General features: G+C 47.0%; 1 protein-coding gene across 1 annotated transcript in view; it reads right to left on the bottom strand.

Moving 5' to 3' along the window:
• GLYR1 (glyoxylate reductase 1 homolog) overlaps window positions 1-19,074 on the bottom strand; it is a 713,235-nt gene extending 694,161 nt beyond the window's left edge. Inside the window, exon 1 of the mRNA XM_069646033.1 lies at window positions 18,967-19,074. Within this exon, the coding sequence (XP_069502134.1) occupies window positions 18,967-19,016 (50 nt within the window). The 5' untranslated portion in view covers window positions 19,017-19,074. The remainder of the gene's footprint in view (window positions 1-18,966) is intronic.
• Window positions 19,075-23,770: the final 4,696 nt, after the last annotated feature.

Below are 23,770 nucleotides of genomic sequence, written 5' to 3' on the forward strand. Positions count from 1 at the left end.
ACCACCCTCCCACACCTCAGGGAGGGGGACCATAACACCCTAGAGGCCCGATATCTTGCGAGGGAATGGACTTGGTTATTAAATCCCTAAAAACAAGAGCCCCTGGCCCCCATGAATTCTCAACCAGATTCTATAAGTTCTTTCGCCCCAACTGCTGGCCCCTGCTCACGTCACTTTTCAACTCCTTCCGCCAGTCCGGCTTCATGACCCCATGAATGCAGGTTTCCCTCAACGATCCTCCGACTGTACCTCATACAGCACCAATCGATACTTAACATAGATGCAAACATCTATTCCAAAGTGCTGGCCAACCACCTTTCTCTGGTTCTCCCTAAAATTATTAATTCAGATCAAACTGGCTTCATCAAAAGCAGGTCCACAGGAGAACATTCAGCGGGCCCTGGTCGAAGTGGCAGTCTCAGACCACCAGAAACTGGCACTCCTATATTTGGACCCAACCAAAGCTTTTGATAAGGTGGATTGGCCTTTCTTAAAATTAACTCTGGAAGCATTTCAGTTTGGCTCCCTCTTATGTAAGATGGTCCTACCCAACTATAGCTCACCTAAAATTGCTCTACAGTTTAACCAAGGCCAAACAGCGCCCATCTCTTTGACTTGGTACTGTGGCAGGGTTCGCTATTAGCTACCATAACTCATCGGCCCTGGGTGTGGGATTGGCCCCCAACAGAATAAGATGCCCTCCGACCCTTATGTCCCATCCATTGGAACGTGAAGACCATAGATTACCTAGGGGTACACATTCCAGCCCTCCCAGGTGAAGTATATGCAGCAAATGTCCACCTCCCATTAAAAAAATTAGAGGCTGACCTGAAAAGGTGGACCACCCAAGATTTCTCGCTGATGGGGCGGATCACAGCTTGCAAAATTAACCTTCTCCTGAGGTTCCTATACCTATGCTCCACTCTCCCACCACGCACCTTCGAGGACTGCAAGGAAACATTTCAGCTGGTCGAAAGTGACAGATTTTTCTACATCCGGCTTTGTCCCTGGTACACACACACCCCCTCTGGTCTGGCAGAAGGCGTAACACAATCTCAGCCCCATTGAACTCACCTTACAGAAAGGACTAAGCGGGGGCGGGGGGATGTCTCCAACCTATACAAGGTATTGCAGGAGGACATGTTACCTCTTCGCCCGACATGTGACGCAGTGGGAAAAAGACCTGAGGTTCCCAATTGAAGACCAGACATGGGTGGACATCTGAGCGAGAACCTACTCCTCTTCAACCTGTGTGACGAACAAGCAATGCGCACTTAAATTGCTTCTTCGCTGGTACTACCCCCCAGCGCGACTGCACCATATCCAGAATGCATTGGACCCGCAGTGCTGGCGAAAATGTGGGAACCTAGGCTCTTATCTACACATGTGGTGGCACTGCACCTCTGCACAAGCCTTCTGAGAGGACGCACTCGCTGTGATTAAAGCCGTCACCCAGGTTAAACACCCCCGAAAAATACCAGAAGTGCTTCTCGTGGGTGCCCAGTGCCCGAGGTCTGCGCAAGGTCTCGGGCGACAGCTAAACGAATTACCCAGCACCACCTGGCGGGGAGAATCATAATTGCCCGGACATGGAAATCTCCTGAAGGCCCATTGATGTCCCTGTGGTGGGTCAAGATATGGTTGCGGAAACGGTCACAGCAGCCAAAGAAGACCTATTGCACCGCCTCACAGATGCGTGGGCCTTCCCTCCTGGATTATGATAGGGACTTCCCTGCTCAGACACAAGCCACGGCTCCAGAGCCTATTCCTTCGGGACAATATTTGAAACAATACACTCTGAGCCAGCTGCTATTGGACAGGGAAAAAAATGGGGAAAAGGGAGACGCAAAATTGAATCTTGTAGGGGGGGGGGTGGAGGGGGTGGGGGCAAGAGGACCCATTTGCACAGGGATGTTATGATTTGAATGTCTAATACCAGATATATATCTGGACTCTGCCCTACCCATGTAAGCAACCAAATAAAATAAAGTTGTTTAAAAAACAAAAAGATTCAAATCAATTTCGGCCAAATGTTTTGTGCATCCTTGAAAACATTCTGTCAAAACTCTAGACGAGTTACAAAACAACAATGTGCGCAACTGTGTTAGTAGACAGTTTGGTGGTGGAAGCAAACAAGATCTCAATAGTTGCAGCTGCATGAAACCAAGCCTACCTCATGTCTGATAACAGACATCGGTGACCCCTTTGAAAGGGAGAGTATCCTTTTGCACACCAATGAGTCCACTCTTCCCCACATATTCGGCAGTACACCCGATTCCACTCTATACAACAGGCGGGGAACCATAAGAATGGAGCCAGCACAGCACACAGCCCTTGCGCAACCCACAGCAGCTCTCCACCCACTGTGTAATTTCCTTTTTGGTCCAAGCGCACCCTTGTCTTGGTGTCAGTACGCAGCGCAATCAAAATATCTACCAAGGCCATCAGGCATTCGATCTCCCTTCTATTTTCCAACAGGCATCCCTGGTTAACTCAGTCAAATGCCTGTGAGATGTCCAAAAATGCACAATAGAGCACATTTTTTTCCTGTTTGACCTGCATTTGCAGGAGATTGATTACAAAGCAGCTATGTGCTGTGTTCAATCCTGGTCGAAAACAAGATTGAAATGCATCAATAATGTTGCTCCTGTTTGCCTACATCCAGTTGGTCCAGGATAATAGCCACAAAGATTTTATCGGAAGCATCAAGGAGGGAGATCAGGCAACAGTTTGATGGAATGGCCCATCTCTGTTCTTGGAAATTACAACAATGGTAGCTTTCTTCCAGGAAGATGGCATGGTTTTGGTCTTTACAATTTTACAAAATAGGACGTACAAAAGAGCTGCCCAAAGGCTCGGGTTTGACTTTAATATGGCATTTGCCAAATCGTCTGGACCTGGAGCCTTGAAGATTTACTTTTCTTAATGGTCGTCATTATCACCCGCACATCAATCTTAGCCTGTTCCCACCAATTACTATTAAGAGCATGCGTACCCTCCACCCCCTCGTTTGCATGATAAAGAGGAGAGTTATGTCTCCCACACACTTGAAGGATAGGCTGGCTTCGCAGTGAGCACTGGTGTAATGGTTCTTTGATCCATCTCCAAAAGGAAGCCAAGTTTTTACAAATAGATAATAGCATTGCTTCCGCATAGTTAATACAAAGAAAAAACTGGCGATCCTTTAACCGATTTTTATACTCTAGTGTCAATGTTCTAGCTTTTTCTTCATAAGAGAGACATTTTCTTGACTGTCTCTATGCTTTGTGTTAAGTTCACTCTTTTTCAGCCAACAGGATATCATACTTGTGCCTATAGCATTGGTTCTTTATTGTGTTCTTACTACTCCCCCCATTTGGTTGGTATAGACTGCACAATGCCCTTTGAATTGCCCTATCATAAGTGGCTGGGTTAGATAGAGGTCCCCTTCATTAGAACCCATATAAAAAATGCAATCATTGAAACAATGTGATAGTGTGAGCTTCCAAACTAATGCGCGATTCCTTCCTCCTTGCCTCCATCATCACCCGGCGATTTGTGCTTTGAGTATCCTTACTACTTTGCTTCATGGTCAAAACAAGTATGTGATGATCACTAGATTTTAACTATTTCTCTTTTAAATCATCACATTTCCAAAATAGAGGTTTCGATAAAAATACATAATCCAGAGTAGATCTAAAGAGGCTGTTTACCCAAGTAAATTTGGGGGCAGGGTTCGGAAGGGGTTTGCCTTTCCTTAGATTTCCATTGGCTAGGATTTAGTCCCAGCTTTTTAATTCTGCTCTTATTTGCCTCCCTCTTAGCCTTTAAAGATGCCCCAAGTCTGTTCTTTTCCAAACATTTACAATTGAAATCGTCCAATATAATCATCTCAGCATCTTCTTTTTCTAAGGCATCTGCCACAAGAGCCGAGAGAGCTTTCAAAAATATTTCGATCTCCACAGATTTCGGGTTAAAGTACACATTACAACAGACCACCAGGTGGCGCAGGCCACACAGAAGCCGGATTACCAAGCTCCTCTGGAACACCCGGCTAAAGGTGAATTTTCAAAGCAAGGCCATCCCGCAAACATTCAAAAATTGGAGCCTGTATAGCACAAGGTGCCTGGCATCATTGGCTCTGATTTGGTTCGAAATCGGACTTGTAAACCTGGTGAACGCTGTCGGCAAAACTGCTCCCTCCCCCGCCAGTGCAAAGGCCACCGGTGGCAAAGCACAGTGTTCAAGCTGCAACGCCTGGGGCCGCCCCAAACTACAGGAGATGGCCTAGGTGAGGGCAGTCCGGGAAAGAAGCCCAAAACAAAACCGAAGGCTCTTTAGGCAGAATGGGGCGGCTGGCGAAACTGGTAAACCCAGTGGTCATTCCAGAGAGACCATACGCACTGATCCAGAAACAGTGCTCCTTCCCTGGAAGTAACAGAGGCACGAAGTGAAGCGGGGGACACAGTCGCCGTCCGGGGCCTTTTGCAGCCTGCGGCAACCGGGGCTACTTCCAGCACGAGCCGGCACCCCAGTGCGGCTCCGGGGGCCAAGACAGCCTGAGGCGAGAGGGAGCGGTGCGATTCCCAGGTGGAACCTAGGTTAGCCGGCGGCGGCCTGAGAAGAGCTACGTGTAAGCCAGCACCCAGGAGTGACACCGGCGGCTGCAGCAGCAGGAAACACAGCAAATAGAAGTGTCCACAGCTGGGTCCCTGGTGTGCCGGTGGGAGTAGGGCACACCCCCAGATCAACAACGTGAAGCGTGGACCGCAGCAGCCGAAGCCGAACCAGAGGGGAGTGAGTGAGCATCCCCCCACCCGACACCCCCAGAGTCGCATCAACCGGACATCAGCACCTCTATGTGTGGGGCTCCTGAGCGCACATCGTCTGCACATCTCGGCCTGTGGGATCCCTGACCTGGTCCAGTCAAGGGGCACAGGGTCCCGCCTGCCTGGAAGGGTGCCCAGCAAATACCAGTACCCTTGGCGGACGGCCCCGAACACCCTTACGCACAAGGCCAGGTAAGGAGAGCAGGAGGACCACAGACAGCATTCTAGCCCAAGGGCGCCACTGGTTTTCTGGGTGACTTCCATGGGCCCAACCACACCAGCATACGTCTCTCTGGGTTTGTGAGGAGTCAGTGCACATGAAAAAGCACCCGCACCACGCCAAATAAGACTTGGGACAGCTCCCCCCAACCACCCGAGAGCAACGTTGCGTTTAACAGCAGAGTTTAAACAGCGTAGTGGTCCCCGGCTTATAGTGCGGGAAGAGGCCTGTGAAAGAGTTGTGCCCGATCAGCGGGGGGATTAGTTGGTGACCAGAAACACCTCACCCGATCGGATATAAAAAGGGACCCACACTAATTGTACGGGTTCCAAAGTCAAACATCCCTCCACCCTTGTGATGGACAAGTTAACACAACCGAACGAGTGCTAGAGGAAGCTCGAGAGGAGCACTGCTAGCCACTTCCACAATTCCCAAGGAGATCAACAAGAGAATCCCACTCCTACAGGTATAGCAAGGGACGGGCCTCAGGCCCAGTAGCAAGTGTTACTCAGAATAAGTGCCAGCAACACAGTCGCCCTCCTCTGCCAAAAGCGAAAGAAGCGACGCTTGACACGCCACCTTGTTATCAGAGAACAGGGCGCAAATTCTAGTGGCCACACAGAGAACAGTACAACGTGGACGGCACCAAGGGCATGGGTCTCCCCAAGGGGCAGACGGGGCAGTTGTACACAGCAAAGTAGCAACCAGAAGCACACCGCTGGTACATGTGCTTTAACCAGCACTCTAGTAGAGATACCAAGAGTGCTCCCTGTATGCAGATCAACACTGCGGCCTCATCAGTCCACAAGTTGCAGAAATTCCGTAGTGAGTCTGCACCAATGGCCACTCCCTCCTCCCAATAGGACTCCCTGATTCCAGGAGGAGATCAAGAACTATCCAACAAAGCAGACATCCGCCTCCTGCTGGGAGTAATTCGAGCATTCAGAACCAGCAGGACCACAACCGTCATTGTCCTACAGGACAAGGTTCACAAAATTGAAGACATGGTCGAGGCGTTGGAGAAATACCAGCAATCGGCGGACATAATGGAGATGAGGGCGGAGGGCCGATTTCAAGAACTGGAACAGAAAAACCGAGACCTGGAGGCTAAGGTCGACGATTTAGAGAATAGAGAGAGAAGAGCAAACATCAGAATACAATGCGTTAAAGAAGCCCCCAACGAGATGCCTGCATCGTTGGAAAGAGTCAAAGACCGTTTAGCCTCCATTCTCCTCCACGCGCCCCGATCACACCCCAATTGGAGTTTGAGAGGGTCCACAGAGCGAGAAAAGAGCACGAGATACCGATGGAATCACCCTTTCAACCTGGTCTTCACTTATGGGAATGAAGAGTACAGGGTTACCTCGGGAGAGGAAGCTGACGGGGTCCTCAAGAGTCTGCAAGCAGACCCAAATGGGGTGGAAGCAGAGGAAGCACCGTCATCAGAATCGGCACGAAAGACTAGAGGCCCCTGGAGGCAAAAAAGCAAGACCAAAGGTGGCAAAAAATGTCAGAGGCTTAACACCCCACGACAAGAATTCTGAAGAGAAGATAACGCGAGTCAAGAAGAATTCAAAAACCATAGCCGGGCTGGGCACTATGGGCAGTTGATGTTCAGCATTCGCTGACACCAAGTAGTCATAGATTGGTCGTTTGCCGAAAGGTTACAGGGGCAGCACCCGTTGTGTGGCCCTATGTTCACACCTGGGGCGTCTCTGCAGTTATGGAGAGAATGTATTTTCCCTCTTCTCTCTCTTTTCCTCCTTTACTATCCTTTCATTTTCCTGGTGGCTGGGCAGGGGGTGGTAAAGTCAGGACCTGACCAAACCAAGCGGTCCACTGAGGATACAACAATGTACTTGATGAAGCCATGGGAACAAACATCGATGCAATGCATCGGGGAACAGGCAGCTAGCTCTACTGTGAGTGATGATGGGAGCTGATGCAATCAGAATACCGCCTCAACGTGAAGGGACTAAATTCGCAGCAGAAAAGATCTATGTTGAGGCAAACTTTCAAACAGGCCAATCTCGATATTCTGTTTGTCCAGGAAACAAAATTCAAACAAAGGGGAGAACTTGAGATAAAAGGGGGCAATATAGGAGGGCCACTGTGGGCCTCGGGCTGGACAAAAAGGGTGGAGTAGGCATACTGTATCGTTCCTCCTTGAGACTTCAAATTACTCACATACGCAAAGACCAGGGTGGGGAGTTCCTAGTTGTACACGGCACATTGGGGTCCACCACAGTCACATTGTGCTCAGTTTATGCCCCAAACACTCAACAACTATCCTTTTGCAGATACCTGCTGGCGATCCTAGAGGGAGAGCAGGTGGGCTCTCTCGTCTGTGGTGGAGACTTTAATCAAATTATGGCCCCAACATTCGACTGCTGTTCTTTCCGCCCAGGTGCCCAATTGCCCCCCAACTCCCTACAACGGGACTTTCCAGCATCTGATTTCAGCTCAACACACCCAGCCGGAAAAGCCTATACATTTTATTCACCCCCACACCAAACATTCACACGAATAGACTATATATTCTTGGAAAGTAGTCTGGAACATCTGATCACAGAGGCAGCCATTGAGGTGGTAGGATGGTCAGACCATGATATGGTCACGGTCGACCTAGACCTGGCACACAGCACACCCGTAGACAAACTATGGACATGCAATGATACGCTGTTCAAAGACGGGCTCTACCGAGAGAGCTGGGATGAGGAGATATGCAAGTTCTATAAAAGAAACGATACCGGTGAGATTCCGACTCCCACAGTCTGGGAGGCCGCGAAAGCCACCAGAAGAGGTTAAAAGATTGAAACTATGGGAAACACAGGTGAAACAACTGATACGGGAGAAATAGCAGGCAATTGTAAAGGAGGAAGGGGAAGCAACCGAGACCAGGGCGGAAATCAAAACCCTCGGGCAAGAGCTAAAAGATATATGGGAAAGCAAGGCATTGACGAATCTGCGATCTGTCAAGCTGAGATATTTCGAAAAGGGTGATAAAGCACACACTTTGTTAGCAGCAAGACTACGAAAGGAAAGGGCAGACATAGCAGTCACAAAAATTAGATCTGATTGTTTTGATGAAACCCACTGATATCACGGCCCGATTTGCCCGATATTACGAACAGCTCTATGCCTCAGATACACCTCCCTCCCCCGAAAGCACCGAAGAGTACATGTCAAAAGTGCTGTTCCCACCGCTATTGGATGCAGACCAAGAGCAGCTAAACGGCCCAGTAACCACGGAAAAAGTTGATTATGCCATTTCCTGTCTGAAAGCAGGCTAAGTGCCGGGTGCGGACAGGTTCACCCCGCCTTCTACAAGAGATTCAAGGGTGCTCTAACCCAGTTCCTTAAACCTCTCTTTAACAGTATTCTGGTGTCTAGTTCAGCCCCCCCCCCCTTCACAGAAGCAAGGATCATAGTCATACCCAAAAGGGAAGGACAAATTAAACTGTGGCTCATATAGGACTATCGCTGTTATATGTTGACGCCAAGGTCTATGCCAGCATTCTCGTCAAACGATTGAGCGGTGTCCTCCCCCAATTGGTGCACAGTGATCAGGCAGGGTACGTCACGGAAAGGCAGGGCGCAGATAACGCCCGTAAAACCCTAGACCTCATGGCCTCCATCCCGGCATTGGAAGTAGAGCCCACTTTGATTTCGGTCGACGCCGAAAAGGCCTTCGACCAGGTGGAGTGGAAGTTCATGTCGGATGTCCTACACAAGGCGGGTTTGGGCCCATACTGGATCAGGGGGGCGAAGGCTCTGTATCAGAACACTCGGGCCAGGGTTGTGGTAAACAGGGTTGCATCAAAGCAGTTTAGTCTGAGCAGGGGAACTAGGTGGGGATGCTCCCTCTCTCCGTTGGTCTATTTTTTAGTCATGGAGTCTCTGGCCCACAATATCAGGCAGAACAACATGATCAAAGGCTTCCACAGGTATGGTGTCGAGTATAAACTAGCGCTGTTCGCGGATGATGTGATGGCCTATGTCACTCACCCTGAGCAATCTATTCCGGCCCTCCTGCTTGAAATACAGGAATACGGTGTGCAATCAGGGTTTCGCATAAACCGAAATAAAACAATAATCCCCCCCCCCTCAAAGACCCAGACCCACCCCCCTACTATTAACCCACAGACATGGAGTTTCCAAGTCTCACAATCTAGCATAAGATATCTAGGGATAACGATAAGACATTTCCAAGATTTGTTCCAGTCCAATTACAAAATACTATGGCAGTGATCTAGCAAGATCTCGGTAAATGGAGTAAACTCAACCTCTACTGGGCCAGCAAACTGACGGCGATTAAAATGAACGTCCTGCCACGACTCCTTTTCCAATCTTTTCCGATCGCACTCCCTAGCACATTTCTGAAAAACCCTGCTATCATTTCTTTGGGACAAAGGCAAACCTTGCGTTGCATATAATACTCTCATCCTGGCGAAAGAGAAAGGGGGTCTTGCCTATCCGGATATCCACAGTTATTACGCTGCAGCTCTAATCCACGTCCTAGTAGATCATAGTAGGGAGCAAAGAGCAAGCAGTGGGTATCACTAGAGAATGGGCTGTTTGCTCCAGTCACTATGGGAGAATGGCTTTGGCCCCTCCGGGATGCTATCCCGCGTAGAGCAAGGGAACACCCGGTTTTAACAGCATTTTGGGCTCTATGGAACAAGAGAAACCTGGGCATGAAGGGAATTACAACATGGCCATCGCTGCTTAGCAGCATCTGGGCTCCCCCAATCAGAGACTCCATCCTAGAACCCCTCCGATTTCAGCCCCAGTACGAGTAGGGTCTGGTCAAAGCAGGGCAAATGTGGAAAGAGGGCTCCTTCTTGACCAAAGAGGAACTCTAAGCAGCGCAGCAGGGTCTGACTATCAAGCCCTTGCCTTATTTACCACTCAAAGGGATCCTCACGGACCGCAAATGGAAAGACAAGTTGCAGCGTCCCTCATCCACATTCGAAAAAATACTGAACACGCACTCAGGCACCAAAGGTCTTATAACATGCATGTACAGAGCACTCATTGATAGAGCCCCCCAAACACCAAAGCCAAGTGAGACCGAGAATTCGGGTGGGAGGACAATCAAGTAGGTTGGGAGGCCATATACAGGGAAGTGTGGAAATTGTCCATTGCAATGCAGTACAAGATGCATAACTGCAGAATACTTACCCAATGGCACCTAACCCCCAAACGCCAATCCAAAATGCACCAAGGCATCTCCCCCTATTGATGGAGAGGGTGTACACAAGTGTGCACGTATTGGCACCAATGGTGGAGTTGTCCACCAATGGCGGATACAGTTGTTTTGGAAAGAGATCCTGGGGTTGATCTACAAGATCGATGGCATCCACAGAGACTTCTCCTCTTCTGGGTCTCTTCAGGGTCGAACAAGCAGAGGACAGATATACGCTCATCCCACATGCCAAGAAAAGTGCTATTAGCAGCCTGTGTCTGTCACAATGAGGTGGAAGGTCTCCTCTCTCCCCACAAAATTGGACTGGTTGAAAAAGGCAAAGGAAATTTACGAAATGGAGAGCCTGACCGCCCTCCTAATGGAAACGCATTCACATATAGACCAGCAATGGCTTCCATTTTTGCAGTTCCACAGAGAGGCTCAAGCGCCCCCGCATTACTATGAACCCTCACGCCCGTATTGTACGGAAAGACTGGAAACCACACAAGACCTTGCCTCCTAAAAGGTACTCTAGCCTCCACGCGAAAGTAGCCCTCACAGAGACCCTCACATTGTAATGCTCCCCCGCATTACACTTGTCGACGGAAAAGTCAAGCCTTCCCCACGATCTTGGCCAAGCATCCCTGGCAAACATTGAACTCCAATGAAACCAACCAGACAATTGCTATTTGTTATGGTCAGGCCCACAAGAGGGGAGATGGAGGGGGTGGGCACCATGTCTCTTATCTCTTTTCCTCTCGGTTTCTTTTTTACTTCTCTACTCTACTGTTCCCCCTCAACCTTCCTACTTAGACCCTTTACATGGCCAGGGGATCTTTTTCACATGTATTACTTTAAAACTGACTATTGTAATCACTGTGGTCGCATTGTTGAACTTGTCAATTGTTTTTTTAGCCCCTTGCCTGATGCACCTGTTGGTAATCACAATAAAAAATATATTTTTTAAAAAAGTACACATTACAGAGGTAGCAGCAAAAACTAAAAATTCCACAATCACCCTCTGCCCTTACTACTTGGATATCCCTCATATTTGTTGTTTCGATGATTGAAAAATGGTATTGGCCTAAAGATGTCTAAGCGCACAGGAGACCACCCCCCCCACGCGGTGACCCCGTGCTCCTTGAATAGCATCCACAGTTGGAACCACATAGCCATCTATTAACGACATGCCATTAGCCATGACTCCTGTGAGCAAACAAAGAGCATTGCGGCAAGTAGAAAAATCTGTTTCTAAAAATGTATGTCCTCTGCAGTCCCACAAGGCCAAGCAAAGGTGGTCCAATCATCCACTAGAGTTTCGTAGATTACTCCCTTCGTGCAAAGCAGACAAAACCATGGACCGGTCAGACGCCACCAATGCTCTCATTGGGTTTTCTTCAATTATTCTTTGCTTACCTAGATCTTGCGTATTAACTACTGAAAATGGGTTTGAAGAAACCAAATCTTGAATGGACAAAGAGCTAAAGAACTCTTAACAAAAGGTTTTGGGTCTGCTAGAGTCTGCAACACGTCATAACCCATAGTTAAAAAATACTCGAGCTCTGACAGGGCGAAAGCCCTAATCATTTGTGAAGAAAAATATAGCTTTGCCAAATTCAGTCTGCCCTTCACTAGAAATTGGACCAACGCTATATCACCATAGGAAATCTGTCTCAAGCTGGGTATTTCCAAAAACAATGCCAAAATTTGGGGCCGATTTAGTGGAAGTGAATCCCTATTTGGAAACACATTGGTTAAGTTCAGTGTATAATCCTCCGGTAAATTTACCCTGCTCCTGGCTTGTTGATTTAACTTTCAAGATGATTTGTCTCTGGGCCTGGCTCATGGCGTGACTGCAGGCATCATCAACCCCTCTTTCTTTTGCTCTGTTGTAGGTTGAGTTGTCCATGCCTAGGTAAGTTGATCGCTGAAGTGATTGATCCTGTGGTTCCACTGAAACCCTCAGCCCACTTTCCACTGACTCCGGTCTATTAAATACCGGAGTCAGGAGGTTCCTCCAGCTTTAAAATCATATTTGCTAGCCAAACACAATGTTTGCATTCATTCCTCTAATGTAAGAAAAGGAGGCTGCCATGGATTTTTTTGATTAGTCGCTTTCTCCGAGTGGTCTAATACGATCAATGGGGCACCAAGGAGTCATGTTTCCACATGCTGCACACAGACGTCCTTACGTTTGGATAATAGATCTTTATTTGCGGGACAACTCTTTAGCCGAACATGTTGTTAATGGCAACTTGGGCCCAAAACCCTGCAATTGAAATATCGGTGCCAGTAGTTGTACCCTCTTTTGTAATCTGCTTTGGTCTTCTGCAAGATTACTATCGGGGACCTGCATCACCACCGGAGATGGAGCCAAAGCATTCACTAGAGGGGAGCTAGGTGAATAACCCTCCACAAAGGCCAGGCTTAAATCGGCTGGTTCTCCCACACTCTCCATCTCAGAATACAATGTCATAATATTTTGGTCCAAGATACCAGCTGGATTTATAGATGGCTTTACAAATGTATCTAGGGGGCCCTTTTGACCTTTCCGGTATACTCTTCACCAGCTAACTTGATTTCCTCTGCCTTTCTTGGAGAAATTAAGGATTCCTCGCAGGGGAGCACTTTCCCTTTTTGGTTTTCCAAACTCACTCGACACCTCCTCCTCAATTGTGTGAGAAATGTTGGCTCCACCACAGATCCCTCAAAGCTGCAAGATCCACTTCGCCCTTGTTTTGAAGAGATTTTAGTTTTTTTGTTTGTGTCCATTACCAACACGTTTCCTTTGCCACCGTATTCGTTGCCATATCAGCCATTGGACGCCACACAACGCTGTTAGTTACATTCTCGTTTAGTTTTGGGAGTTCAGAGCCAAGATGCACACTTTACTGCTGCCCCCCAAAACAGGAATGTATTGGGCCAATGGGTTCAGTATGCAACCCCTTGCTCTGTGCCCTCCCATAGATAAATCCTTCTAAGAATGCAAGTTTGGAAGACATTGCAGTTAGAAGTGAATGCTGTTTGCGAAACTCCTCCGCAATTAAATCGTGCAAGCTTGCAATTTGGGAGAGGGTAAAGTTTAGAGTGCGGAGGGCAGAACCAGGTGTATTAGGGGCATCTTGTGTTGTAGTGTGCTCGTTAGTAAAACCATCCTCTTCCTGTGACATATCCCGCAGGGAAAGATCGACTGGTGAGACCATTTGCTATTTGTATTTATTTTATTTGTATTGCGCACCTGGCCTGAAGGCACCTGGGCGCATTTCCTGAGAATGGTACAGATGATTACATAGCTAGGTACATAAGTTGACAGTTGGTTACAGCAATAGCAAAGTACGGTAGGCGCTTGGTCTGGAAGCCAATGGCATAGTATCGTGAGAGAGTACATACATTTACAGAAAGGCACAAGTTTCTAGAATAGGTACATGTATTTACAAAAAGGTGTACGAGTTGTAGGTAGAGGTGGAGAAGGTTTACGTGCATGCAGCAGCATAGCATGGTCCTGCTCAGAAAGCCAAGATTTGACTATTCTTAAAAGCATAGTAAGAGAGTTCAGATCTGAGTGTGGAGAGTAGTGTGTTCCACAATTTGGCAGCAAGGACTGGGAAGCTGGATCCCCCAGCCTTCTGGAGCTTGTATCTGGGTATGGATAGTGTGTGGACTTGAGCAGTTCTTAAAGGTCTACTAGAGGTGTGGGCAATGAAGCGGTCAGCCAGCTAGACGGGGTCCTGGTTGCCTAGGGACTTATGAGTCAGAGCAAGAGTTTTGAGTGATATTCTGAGGGCAACAGGGAGCCAGTGTAGGCTTCGACGAGTGTCTGAGACATGAAGTTCCCTGGGGATGTTAAGGGCCGCCCTGATGGCATTGTTCTTGGTTACCTGGAGCTTGTTGGTGTTTCTTTGGCTGGTCCCTATGTATAGGGCGTTGCAGTAGTCAATTATAGCCATAACAAGGGTTCTAGCCAGGATAATACAGTTAAAGGCTGTTAAGAAAGGTCTACATGCTGTTATGAGTTTGCATATGTATGCCGAAGCTGATACCACAGCATTGGTTTGTCTTGTGAGTGACAGGGTGGAGACAAGTTAAATACCTAATGTTTTTGTATCATTGGAAACCTCAATGGTATTCCCGTTAATAATGAAGCATTTGAAGGCAGGGTCCAGTTTACTGAGTCTAATATGAGGACCTAAGATGAGTAACTTGTTTTTTTCATCATTTAGGCACAGTGCATGATGCGCCATCCAGGCCTGGATGACCGAGTAAACATTGTTAAGTGCTTTAGGGTCAATTGCATGATCACCAGTGATAGGGATGAATATCTGGGTGTCATCTGCGTAGTTGGTATAGGCGACACCCAGATAGTCGAGAATATCGAAAAGAGGCTTTGTAAACACATTATACAATGTCGGGGGGACAAGACCCTTGTGGGACCCCGCACAGGACTGGTGACGGTTCAGCAGAAGCTAATGGCCCAGAGGTTCAGATTAGTGACTGTGATTGCGAAAGGTTTGCGCTGATCTCTAATTTAGGTCCTGGAGAAAAAGAATGTGCAGTACTTATGGAATTGTTACTATTTGGAGAGACCAGATCTTGAACAGTTTCTATAGGACCTACAGGATAATTGTAGTAGCGTTATGTCAGTCAATGGTGAAGTCGCGGACGGAGTGGAGGGAGGATTAATTTAGGAAGCCATAGCCAGCTGCCCAACTATCCCACTTTTGAGCACCAGATTTGTGCTATGGTAATACTTAGCCCCGCTCCTTAGTGAATAGATGCTCATTTGCGCCAAACAGAGCAATGACGCAAACGGTTTGGAAAAAATCAAAGGGAATATATAAGTCCCATCAATAGGCGACCTTGGCATGGGAGCCAACTAGCCAACACTGCAGTAACAGAATGTAAACAGAACATCAAACGACAAAACATATGGTTCTGCCAAGCAGCCGCCTACATTTGCCACAGAGCACCTGTGGACCACTGCAGACCACTTTCGCCACCTCTGCACTTTACTGCAGCTTATAAGGATTTTGCAGAAACACTGCAGTATGGCTCCTCCGTCGCCGATGTAAACACTGCAGACTGCCAAGAACTCTGGTCCACTAGCCACTGCAGACCACTTTAGCCACTACCGCGCCACAAAGTGGGGATTGATTAAAGTCTTTGCAAAGCCAGGGAAATCTAAATTGTGATGTGGATCATGTAGACCAAACACTCAGCAAAGAAGACATGACATTGGACCATTGCTCTGTGGCACAAAACAGTAACAAAACAAAAGTCAAACAATATTCTATACTACCAAGAACCTAGCCACAGTTCAGAAACATTCATAATTCATGAGCATCTCCCTATATGAGACTACTGAAGCAATCAACCCCATCCATCATTTTAAAATGCCTAAACTGACCCGATTCCAATGTCACAAGACGATGGCGCTTTCTGGCAGCCAAGCTCCTCCACTTAGTGCCAAGTCTTAAAAAAAAAGAGGAAGAGGTGATCCATCTATAGCCAGCAATGCCCTTTCGGGAGAAAACAGGAGCATCTGGAATAATACGTCCAATGTGATTATATATAACCAACCTCAATGACTGAACAACCAGACTGTTCCAAAGAGTGTACAAATGTAACCCTGCAATCACTTACAGGGAAGCAGGCTGTTCATACTGACATTCATAGGATACCAGTAAGTCCTATACAAGACATAAGAAGTTAGCTTAGTATTGGAGTTCCTGGAGCTCCGATGACACGAGAGCCCCCCTCCAATAATCTTGATTGAATCTAGTTCCAAATCCCCCCACCCATGTTTTCCTCAAACTCTGCAAGTAGTCCGTAGACATTTGCAGGATTGTGTAAAACGATGATCTGCCATATTTGAAAATAACCATTAATGAAAGACATTTATCCGTATTAGAAACTACCACAGAACAAAAAAAATATGACGAGGAGTGACAAGACACTGAAGTGATTTAATTCCAGTGTCTTGCTGGATAGGGATGTGCCAATTCTACTGAATGCTGAAGTTCTGGCATTTGCTGAAGCTCACCTTACATGGTTAAAGCAATGAAGACTTAAGTACTTCTTGACAAAGTAAACTCCTAGAAATAGATTTTAAAAAAGGCTGCATACGGTAAACCAATTACAAGTCAAAAGGTTGTTTTTCTTGTTCAGAGAATAAAACACGCCTGCCTTACTTGCCGAACTGTGCCGTCTACACGTGGAGAATTTAAAGGGGAGGTAAATGTGTATACCTGGCTAGTATCTTGCAACTTGAAATGTTCATCCAGTCTTAATATACTATCCCCTCAACTCGCCCTCTGCCCCTATAAAAGTATGTTATACAACCTGCAGTAGTTATCCAGACCGCCGTTTACCAATCGTACCAGGAGAACCCCTTCAGGACTGCATCAATGGCCACTCAAGTCAACAGTACAGAATCCGGAACATTTAAACATAATACATGCATACAACAGCTGCCGGCAGTTACTAACCGAGGCATTTCACAGATGTGTGCACCCTGACTCAGAGTACATTTCGCAGCATAACGGGTGCTCAACATTTATGATGTTTATAGAGGATAATAACACATCTAAAAGCATAATGTATCATGTAGAATGGCAAAAAAAATCCCGACACTGCATGTGAAGTTGCAGTGTACTACGTACTGGTATCCCAGAGGTAGCTCCTGCATACGATTCCCAGGAACTGCTTTTAGCTCCAGGTCAATCATGATCTCAATGCCTAAACCCCCGTTGAAGTTAAGTGGGATTATGCCAAATCACAATTGCTCACATTTAGCACCAAAACAGTTTAATGCAGACCGGTACCGTTTTCCGAGAACAGCGTAACATTTTTATTTTCTTCTGAACATGTGTCCTTCCAGGGACCAACCCCTATTTGCAGAGATACAACCCATCTTCGAGAATCATCTCACTACCAAAACACAGAGGGATCTACTGCAATACAATATTGGGATCAAATGTAAACATGAAAAACTTTTAAGTGTAGTGTATGCTGTCACCATCAAGATGTTTAATCATTGAAACATAAATATTCAGCACGTTATTTTCTATTACTGCAAAACTTCAATCACAAGAAAACTAAAACGTAACTGCTTCAAATTCACCAGTTCAAGACTAAGTTAATTCCACCTTGTTGGATGGAACTCCCGCCAGCGTACATGCGCACATGTATCACGTAAAGTGGGCTTCATCAGGGTACAGTAAATATGACTGCAAATACTGATCGAACATCTGGCTTTGTGACTGACAATGGTAACCTTTTATTTATGGTGGTTGGGTTTGTGAAGTCTTATTTATTGTTAGCGGTTATTCACTCTAAAAACCCATGACATGCATGCAACAAAAAAAAGTGTTTCCATTGATTGTGCTTGTACTCTGATCCAACATTCCATACGATGGAATTAAATTGGTCTTGAACCGCTTGATTTGAACCAGTTAAGGTGCATTCGTTTTCTTGCAATTTCAGTTTTGACAAAACGTGTTGAGTAGTGTTACCCTACAATGAACGGTAACAGCACAAACCACAGTTAAATGATTTTTGTGTTTAAATTATGTGATGCTAGACGCAGTGTTTTACTGTGGTTTAAGTTTAGCAGCAGCTTCACAAACTGAAATGATGACAGGCTGAACGCAGTTAAAACACCAGCACCATTTGTTGTATCTTTGAAGTTAAGATTAGGACAGCGCCTCTCAGTCCTGTTTATTTGGCAGGCATTTTGTAATAGGCCTGAAGTGCATCACCCATATAATTTGCACCTTTGACAACATACTGATAACCGTGACAAAAAGTAAAAACACGCGTATAATCCGAGATTGTGTGCAAAGCCTGCAGCGACATGGATCACGTATAGCATGCAGCTCATCAACTTGTCCACTAAATCAAACACTATTTTCGAGAATATATGCCATCCTCCACCCCTTACACCAACTCCCGTAAACTCAATTGCTGCAACCCTCCAATCTAATAAACACTCTTATGAGCCCCCCTCACCCCCACTCAACGTCTACGCCTCCTTCACTCGCAAACGACATACCGGCTAGTCAACCATGGCTCTACGCAACCTTGAACGGAGCATCCTTTGTCAAAAAATGTGCACTCAAGCACCAGTACTCGTGTCCCCACCCCCCAAAAAAAGGCACATATTGCTCTACTCCATGAAGCATGGATGGTTCCCACATGTTCCATCTCTTGAAGAATGCCTCTGCCTCCCCACAGGGGACTCCAATGTTCCGCTTCCTTTTCGAACGGGGATCAGTCAAAGCAAGCAAACCACCGACTCCCCCACGCCCCCCTCAAAAGAACGTGCATGGTCTACTCCATCTCCTCCACAAATCATCACTGGGATGCCAGGCTGAGCGATCATTGCCAGATCTCATCCTTCAGAGACACTACTTGCCTCCCATCATAAGGGCCAATAAGTGCACCTGCACGCTCAACCTGTTCAAATGCCAGCTCCTTTCCATTGGGACTACATAACTTGACCTTATTTTGCGGCTATGGCACAAGGGGTCCCATCTGTCTTCCTCTTGGCGTCGCGTCAATAACACAATTCTAGTTGTCGCGTGCCCCTACCCCTTACTTTCCTGCTATTTTCTATGGCCTGATCCCCTCTAGGGAGTATCCATGGCCTTCGCCCAACGAATCCCAGAATCAAATTCACACTTTTCCTGGTATAATGCGAGGCTTCGTAAGCAGAATCCTCTCTGGTATTCCCTTAAATCCACGAGACTCACCACACTAGGTCTCCGTGTCGCAGGCTCATCACAGCTACCGGAGCAGCCATCTTACAGATCCTAGCTCAGTACGAAACTGATAGCGCGGCGAATCCTGGGAACCGGAAGCCACGCCCCCCCACGTCCGTCGAACAGAACAACAGACTGTAACGAAAAAGATAGACTATAACTAACACACATTCCTCAAGAAAATAGACTGGTTTAGGGTTTCTACACAGTTATTTTGCCTCTTTTTCTTTTTATTACGCAATATTTATTAAAAACCAGAGGCAGAAAAATGTTTTTGGGACGTGACCAAAGATTACATATTATCAAAAAATCATTATACAAATGTGTTATCGTAGCCAGCATAGAAGACGTAAGACATCTTCTACATGAATCACTATATGAAAACTGAACATGTCTCTATAATCCAATATACTCTACATAGGTATGAATTATACCATTCAAATATACATTCTTGCCAACCCTTCGGTTTTAGGCGGTAGGGCGCTGTTTTTTAAGGTGCCGAACCGCCTACAGATATGGGTGAGGAATCCCACAGCTTTTTATAATGGCAGGTAATTTATCTGACTAAAACTGGTTGCCTGAGCCCGGTCAGAACAGAGAATACAACGATTTAATCTGTGTGTGTGTGTGTGATGGGCACGTGAATTATTACTTTGATTGATGGGCTCAGATCACTGATCTGGCAAAGGCATGACTCGATCCTGCACCTCACTCTTGTTGTGACAGGCGACAGTTCACCAGCAGTGAAGGCAAGTGGCAGAGCATTGCACTGTCACATAGAATCTGCCTGCCAGACTACACAGGGTAACCAGCGTCAGTCTGCGTGTCCTGTAGTGTTGCACTCCAGAAATACATATATGCTGCCCCGACTACTGAGCAGCGGCAAACGCTGCCTGCCAGCTCTGAGATAATCTTCTGTGAAATTAGGTAAACATATTGCCTCTAGAAGGACAGGAGATAGCACTAAATGGCCTTAAGGTGGTTGGAAACCTACTGGGTATGATTCAAAGAGAAAATTGTAGGCTGAATGTTAAACTAAAACATGGGAAAACTCATGTAAATAAATATGACTGTCAGATCTATGTGTGATGTCGGGATACTCCGGTGCTGCGGAGGTCCTGCAAAGGCAGGGGCCTGCTTAGGCCTGATGTCGCAGCGTTGAAGGATGCATAAACCCGGACTGGTGCCAAAGCTCCAGTTCCGGTGATTCCTTTATTTCCCTGCTACCACCCTCTGACACGTGACCGGGTCTTCCCCGGCACATGACATCACATTCCTCCCAAACTTGGAATGCTTTTCCTCGGTCATAAACAATAACATTTCAAACAAGTGTAGTCCATTCTAGTCTCTTAGGAGCGTGCTCTGGGCATGCTCGATCGATGGTAGATTCTGTGTATGACGTACCCTTGGAGGCGGGATGACGGTTGCAGCCTTTCCCTCAGATTGTATCGTGGAGGAGTCCTCTCGGCTTCCTCTGCTGGCAGGGTCTCTGATCTGGCCTCGCTCTTGCACAGTGTGGGTGCTCTGGGTTCGTGGGGTGGTTTGTAGGCTTCAGGCGGCTCAGGGTTACTTTGTTGAGCGGGTGATCTCGGTTCTCCCCTTGGGGTCCTCGGGCATTCTTCCCACATTGCCGCCGGAACCTTCCGGAAGTGTGATATGTTCCTGGTCACTGTTAGGCAGAAACCTGTGCAGTTCCCTTAGGGACCACTGCAAAAGTTTTAGGACTACAGGTGTTTGGCAGTAAACCCAATTTGTAGCAGTCTGTACCACCCAGATTTACCTGGTAGCTGTGGCTGAGCAGTCAGACTTCTCTCAAGATGAGTTAGGCAGTATATAGAGTATACACAATAAGTACAGAGATACAGTAGCACAAGCAAACACTGACCAGAGCTTTGGTGTAAAAGTATATAATTATTTATTTAAAGACACACTTGTAAATTACACTAGCACAAAAAGAGGTAAGTAAATTCCACACACAGTCACTATTATAGATATACAACCCTGATTACTTATTAGACAAGTCTTAGTGAGAAACACCACTTATTTTCAGACAGAGGTGGGCGCTTAACCTAAGATGGCACTCTAATAAGTTATTAAAAAAAAGGGAGGGAAAAGGCAGAGTTTCAATACCTTTAAAAGGACCACAGTGAGGCAGGTTAGGCAAAGTCTACTGGAGAGCAAGGAAGTTCAAATGCCAGGCCCACTCTTAGAGACAGCAAGCAAAATGTGTCCAGGATCACACAGTGGGGTTATGCCCAAAGAGTCTTTGTAGATAGTTCACAAAAGATTGAGATCAAGTCAGGAAAAGTTAGTTAACGGGCCTCAGGCTAACCCAGGTTAGAAAGTCAAGGATTTAGTGTCACCCCGAACGATCTGTCGCAAGGGAAGCCAGGCGGGACACAGTACCGGAAATGGGAAGAACGCTCCAGCGGGGGCAGTTGTTTCTGGCAGCGGGTGCAAGTCAGTGTTCCGTCCAGAGGAAGAGGAGGTCTTGACGCGGAGGAAAGATGAAGGTCATTGCACTGCCAGGGAAGAAACCAGCCGCTGAGTTTTCCGGTTAAAGGTACTACCCTTTTCTTCGCGGTAGTGGTAAACCGTGGTATTCTGGTTGCCGGGGTGCTTGGCACAGGCAAGGCAGCCACGAGATGATCCAGAAAGGCGAAAAGACGGGCAAACTGGTTATCCCCACCAGTCAAAGGAAGAAGACTCTCCGGACTGGAGATCTCCACTGTCGTCGGGAAAAGTGGTGAGACGGTTCAGCAGGGCTCCACCGGTGGTGTCGTTGTTGCAGGTCGGCTCGGCTTCTCCCTCCTCAGATTCTTTAGGTCCTGTGGCGACTTCTGAAGTTCCAATCCCCAAAGCCCTGCTTTTATGCAGAAAACCCCCATTCATCAGTCCTAGCTGTCACTCAAACATGCTAAGTCCACTGGGCCAATCACACCAGAGTGCGACTTGAGTTGCCAAGGCAACTCAGTCCAGGGTGCCTAAACCCCCTCCCACACCCCCTGTGGTACCCAGACAGAGTGGCACCACTTTTGGAGGCTTCTGTGGAGAAGCCCGCCAAAAAGTGGAACAAAGGGCTCGACTTGGGTTGGAGTCACAGAAGCGAACACAAACGCCATTTTGGAACCGAGTTTCGGCAAAAAATACCAACCGGTGAATTTATATTATTTAATAAATCGGCGGTATGTTCGAGGCTATTTTAAAAAGTGGTAGCCTCGAACAATGGGAAAATCCCATAGGAATATATTCGCGGTCAAATATAAAAAGTAGTATCCACTGCCACCGGCCAAAACTCAGTCGGGGCGGACTGGACAGTGCCCCCTCGAACAACAGACCCCGGGGCAATCAAATTGCCCCAACCAGTACGTCCACAGTATGATGGTTTGTGCTGGTTCTGTTCACAATTTAAGACTAGTAAAGCCAATGGTGACTTTACATGCCCTGGGAGACGGTAGTCAGTCCCAGGGTATGGAGTCTATGTTTGGGGGTCGCTACGACACCCCTGGGTTACTGCACGGAGGGTACTGTGTAACCCACATACCAAAAACACATGAAGCCCTATGGGGTAAAGGACCCCATAGCCCATAAAACACATACAAAGTCAAAGGAACACCTCAAATCATGTCTAAGAGTGGGGGAAAAAGAGTCTCACTCTTAGCAGGAGAAAAAAAGAAACCCCAAAAATCCAGCAAAGCTGCTGAGGGACTCACTAGGTTTGGGAAATTAGCCTTTACAGAGAATTCTCCCTAACACTCACCCCCCCAGACTAAGGGACAAGAGGATTTAATCCACTCCTGGATGAATCTCATACCTCTAGTCGATTACATACATCCTAGAGAGACCATCAGCATTTTGGTGGTGACACCCTGACCTGTGCTCAATGGTGAAATCAAACCCATGCAGGCAGATTGACCATCTCCATAGTTTTGGATTTTTCCCCTTTCATTTGCATCAACCATCTCAAGGGTTGGTGGTCAGTCTGAATGACAAAAGTAGAGCCATACAAGTATGGCCTAAACTTCTTCAGTGCCCACACAATAGCAAAACATTCTCTTTCAATAGTTGCCCACCTTGTCTCAGGATCCTTCAGCTTTCTGCTGATGAAGCAAATGGGGTGCTCCCTACCTTTCTCATCCAGTTGGCTAAGGACTGCACCTATACCTACATTAGAAGCATCTGTCTGCACAATGAAAGTTTGGTGATAGTCAGGAGCTCTCAATACTGGTGCTTGGCAAAGAGCTTTCTTCAGGTTTTCAAAGGCCTGATTGCATTCCTCATTCCATTTGACCTTCTTAGGGAATTTTGTGGAGGAGATTACATTCAGTGGAGAAGCTATGGTCCCATAGTTCTCTATGAAATTCCTGTAATACCCAGTGAGGCCTAGGAAGGCTCTCACCTGGGTTTGAGTAGTAGGTGTTGTCCAATTTTGCACAGCTTCAATCTTACTGAGCAAAGGCCTTATTTCTCCACCTACCTCATGCCCATGGTAGACCACCTTACTCTGACCAATTTGGCATTTACTTGCCTTTATGGTCAGATTGGACTGTCCAAGAGACTGCAAAACATGTCCTAGGTGGTTAACATGCTCTTCCCAGGATTGGCTGAATATTGCAATGTCATCCAAGTATGCCATGCAGAAGTCCTCCATCCCAGCCAGAACCTGATTTACCATCCCTTGGAATGTTGCAGGTGCATTCTTCAATCCAAAAGGCATAACCTTAAATTGGTATAAGCTGACTGGGGTAGAGAATGCAGTTTTCTCCTTGGCATGGTCTGTCAGGGCTATTTGCCA

This window comes from Ambystoma mexicanum, chromosome 2p, assembly GCF_040938575.1.
Source record: "Ambystoma mexicanum isolate Mex_15411 chromosome 2p, UKY_AmexF1_1, whole genome shotgun sequence".
Classification (NCBI taxonomy): Eukaryota; Metazoa; Chordata; class Amphibia; order Caudata; family Ambystomatidae; genus Ambystoma; species Ambystoma mexicanum.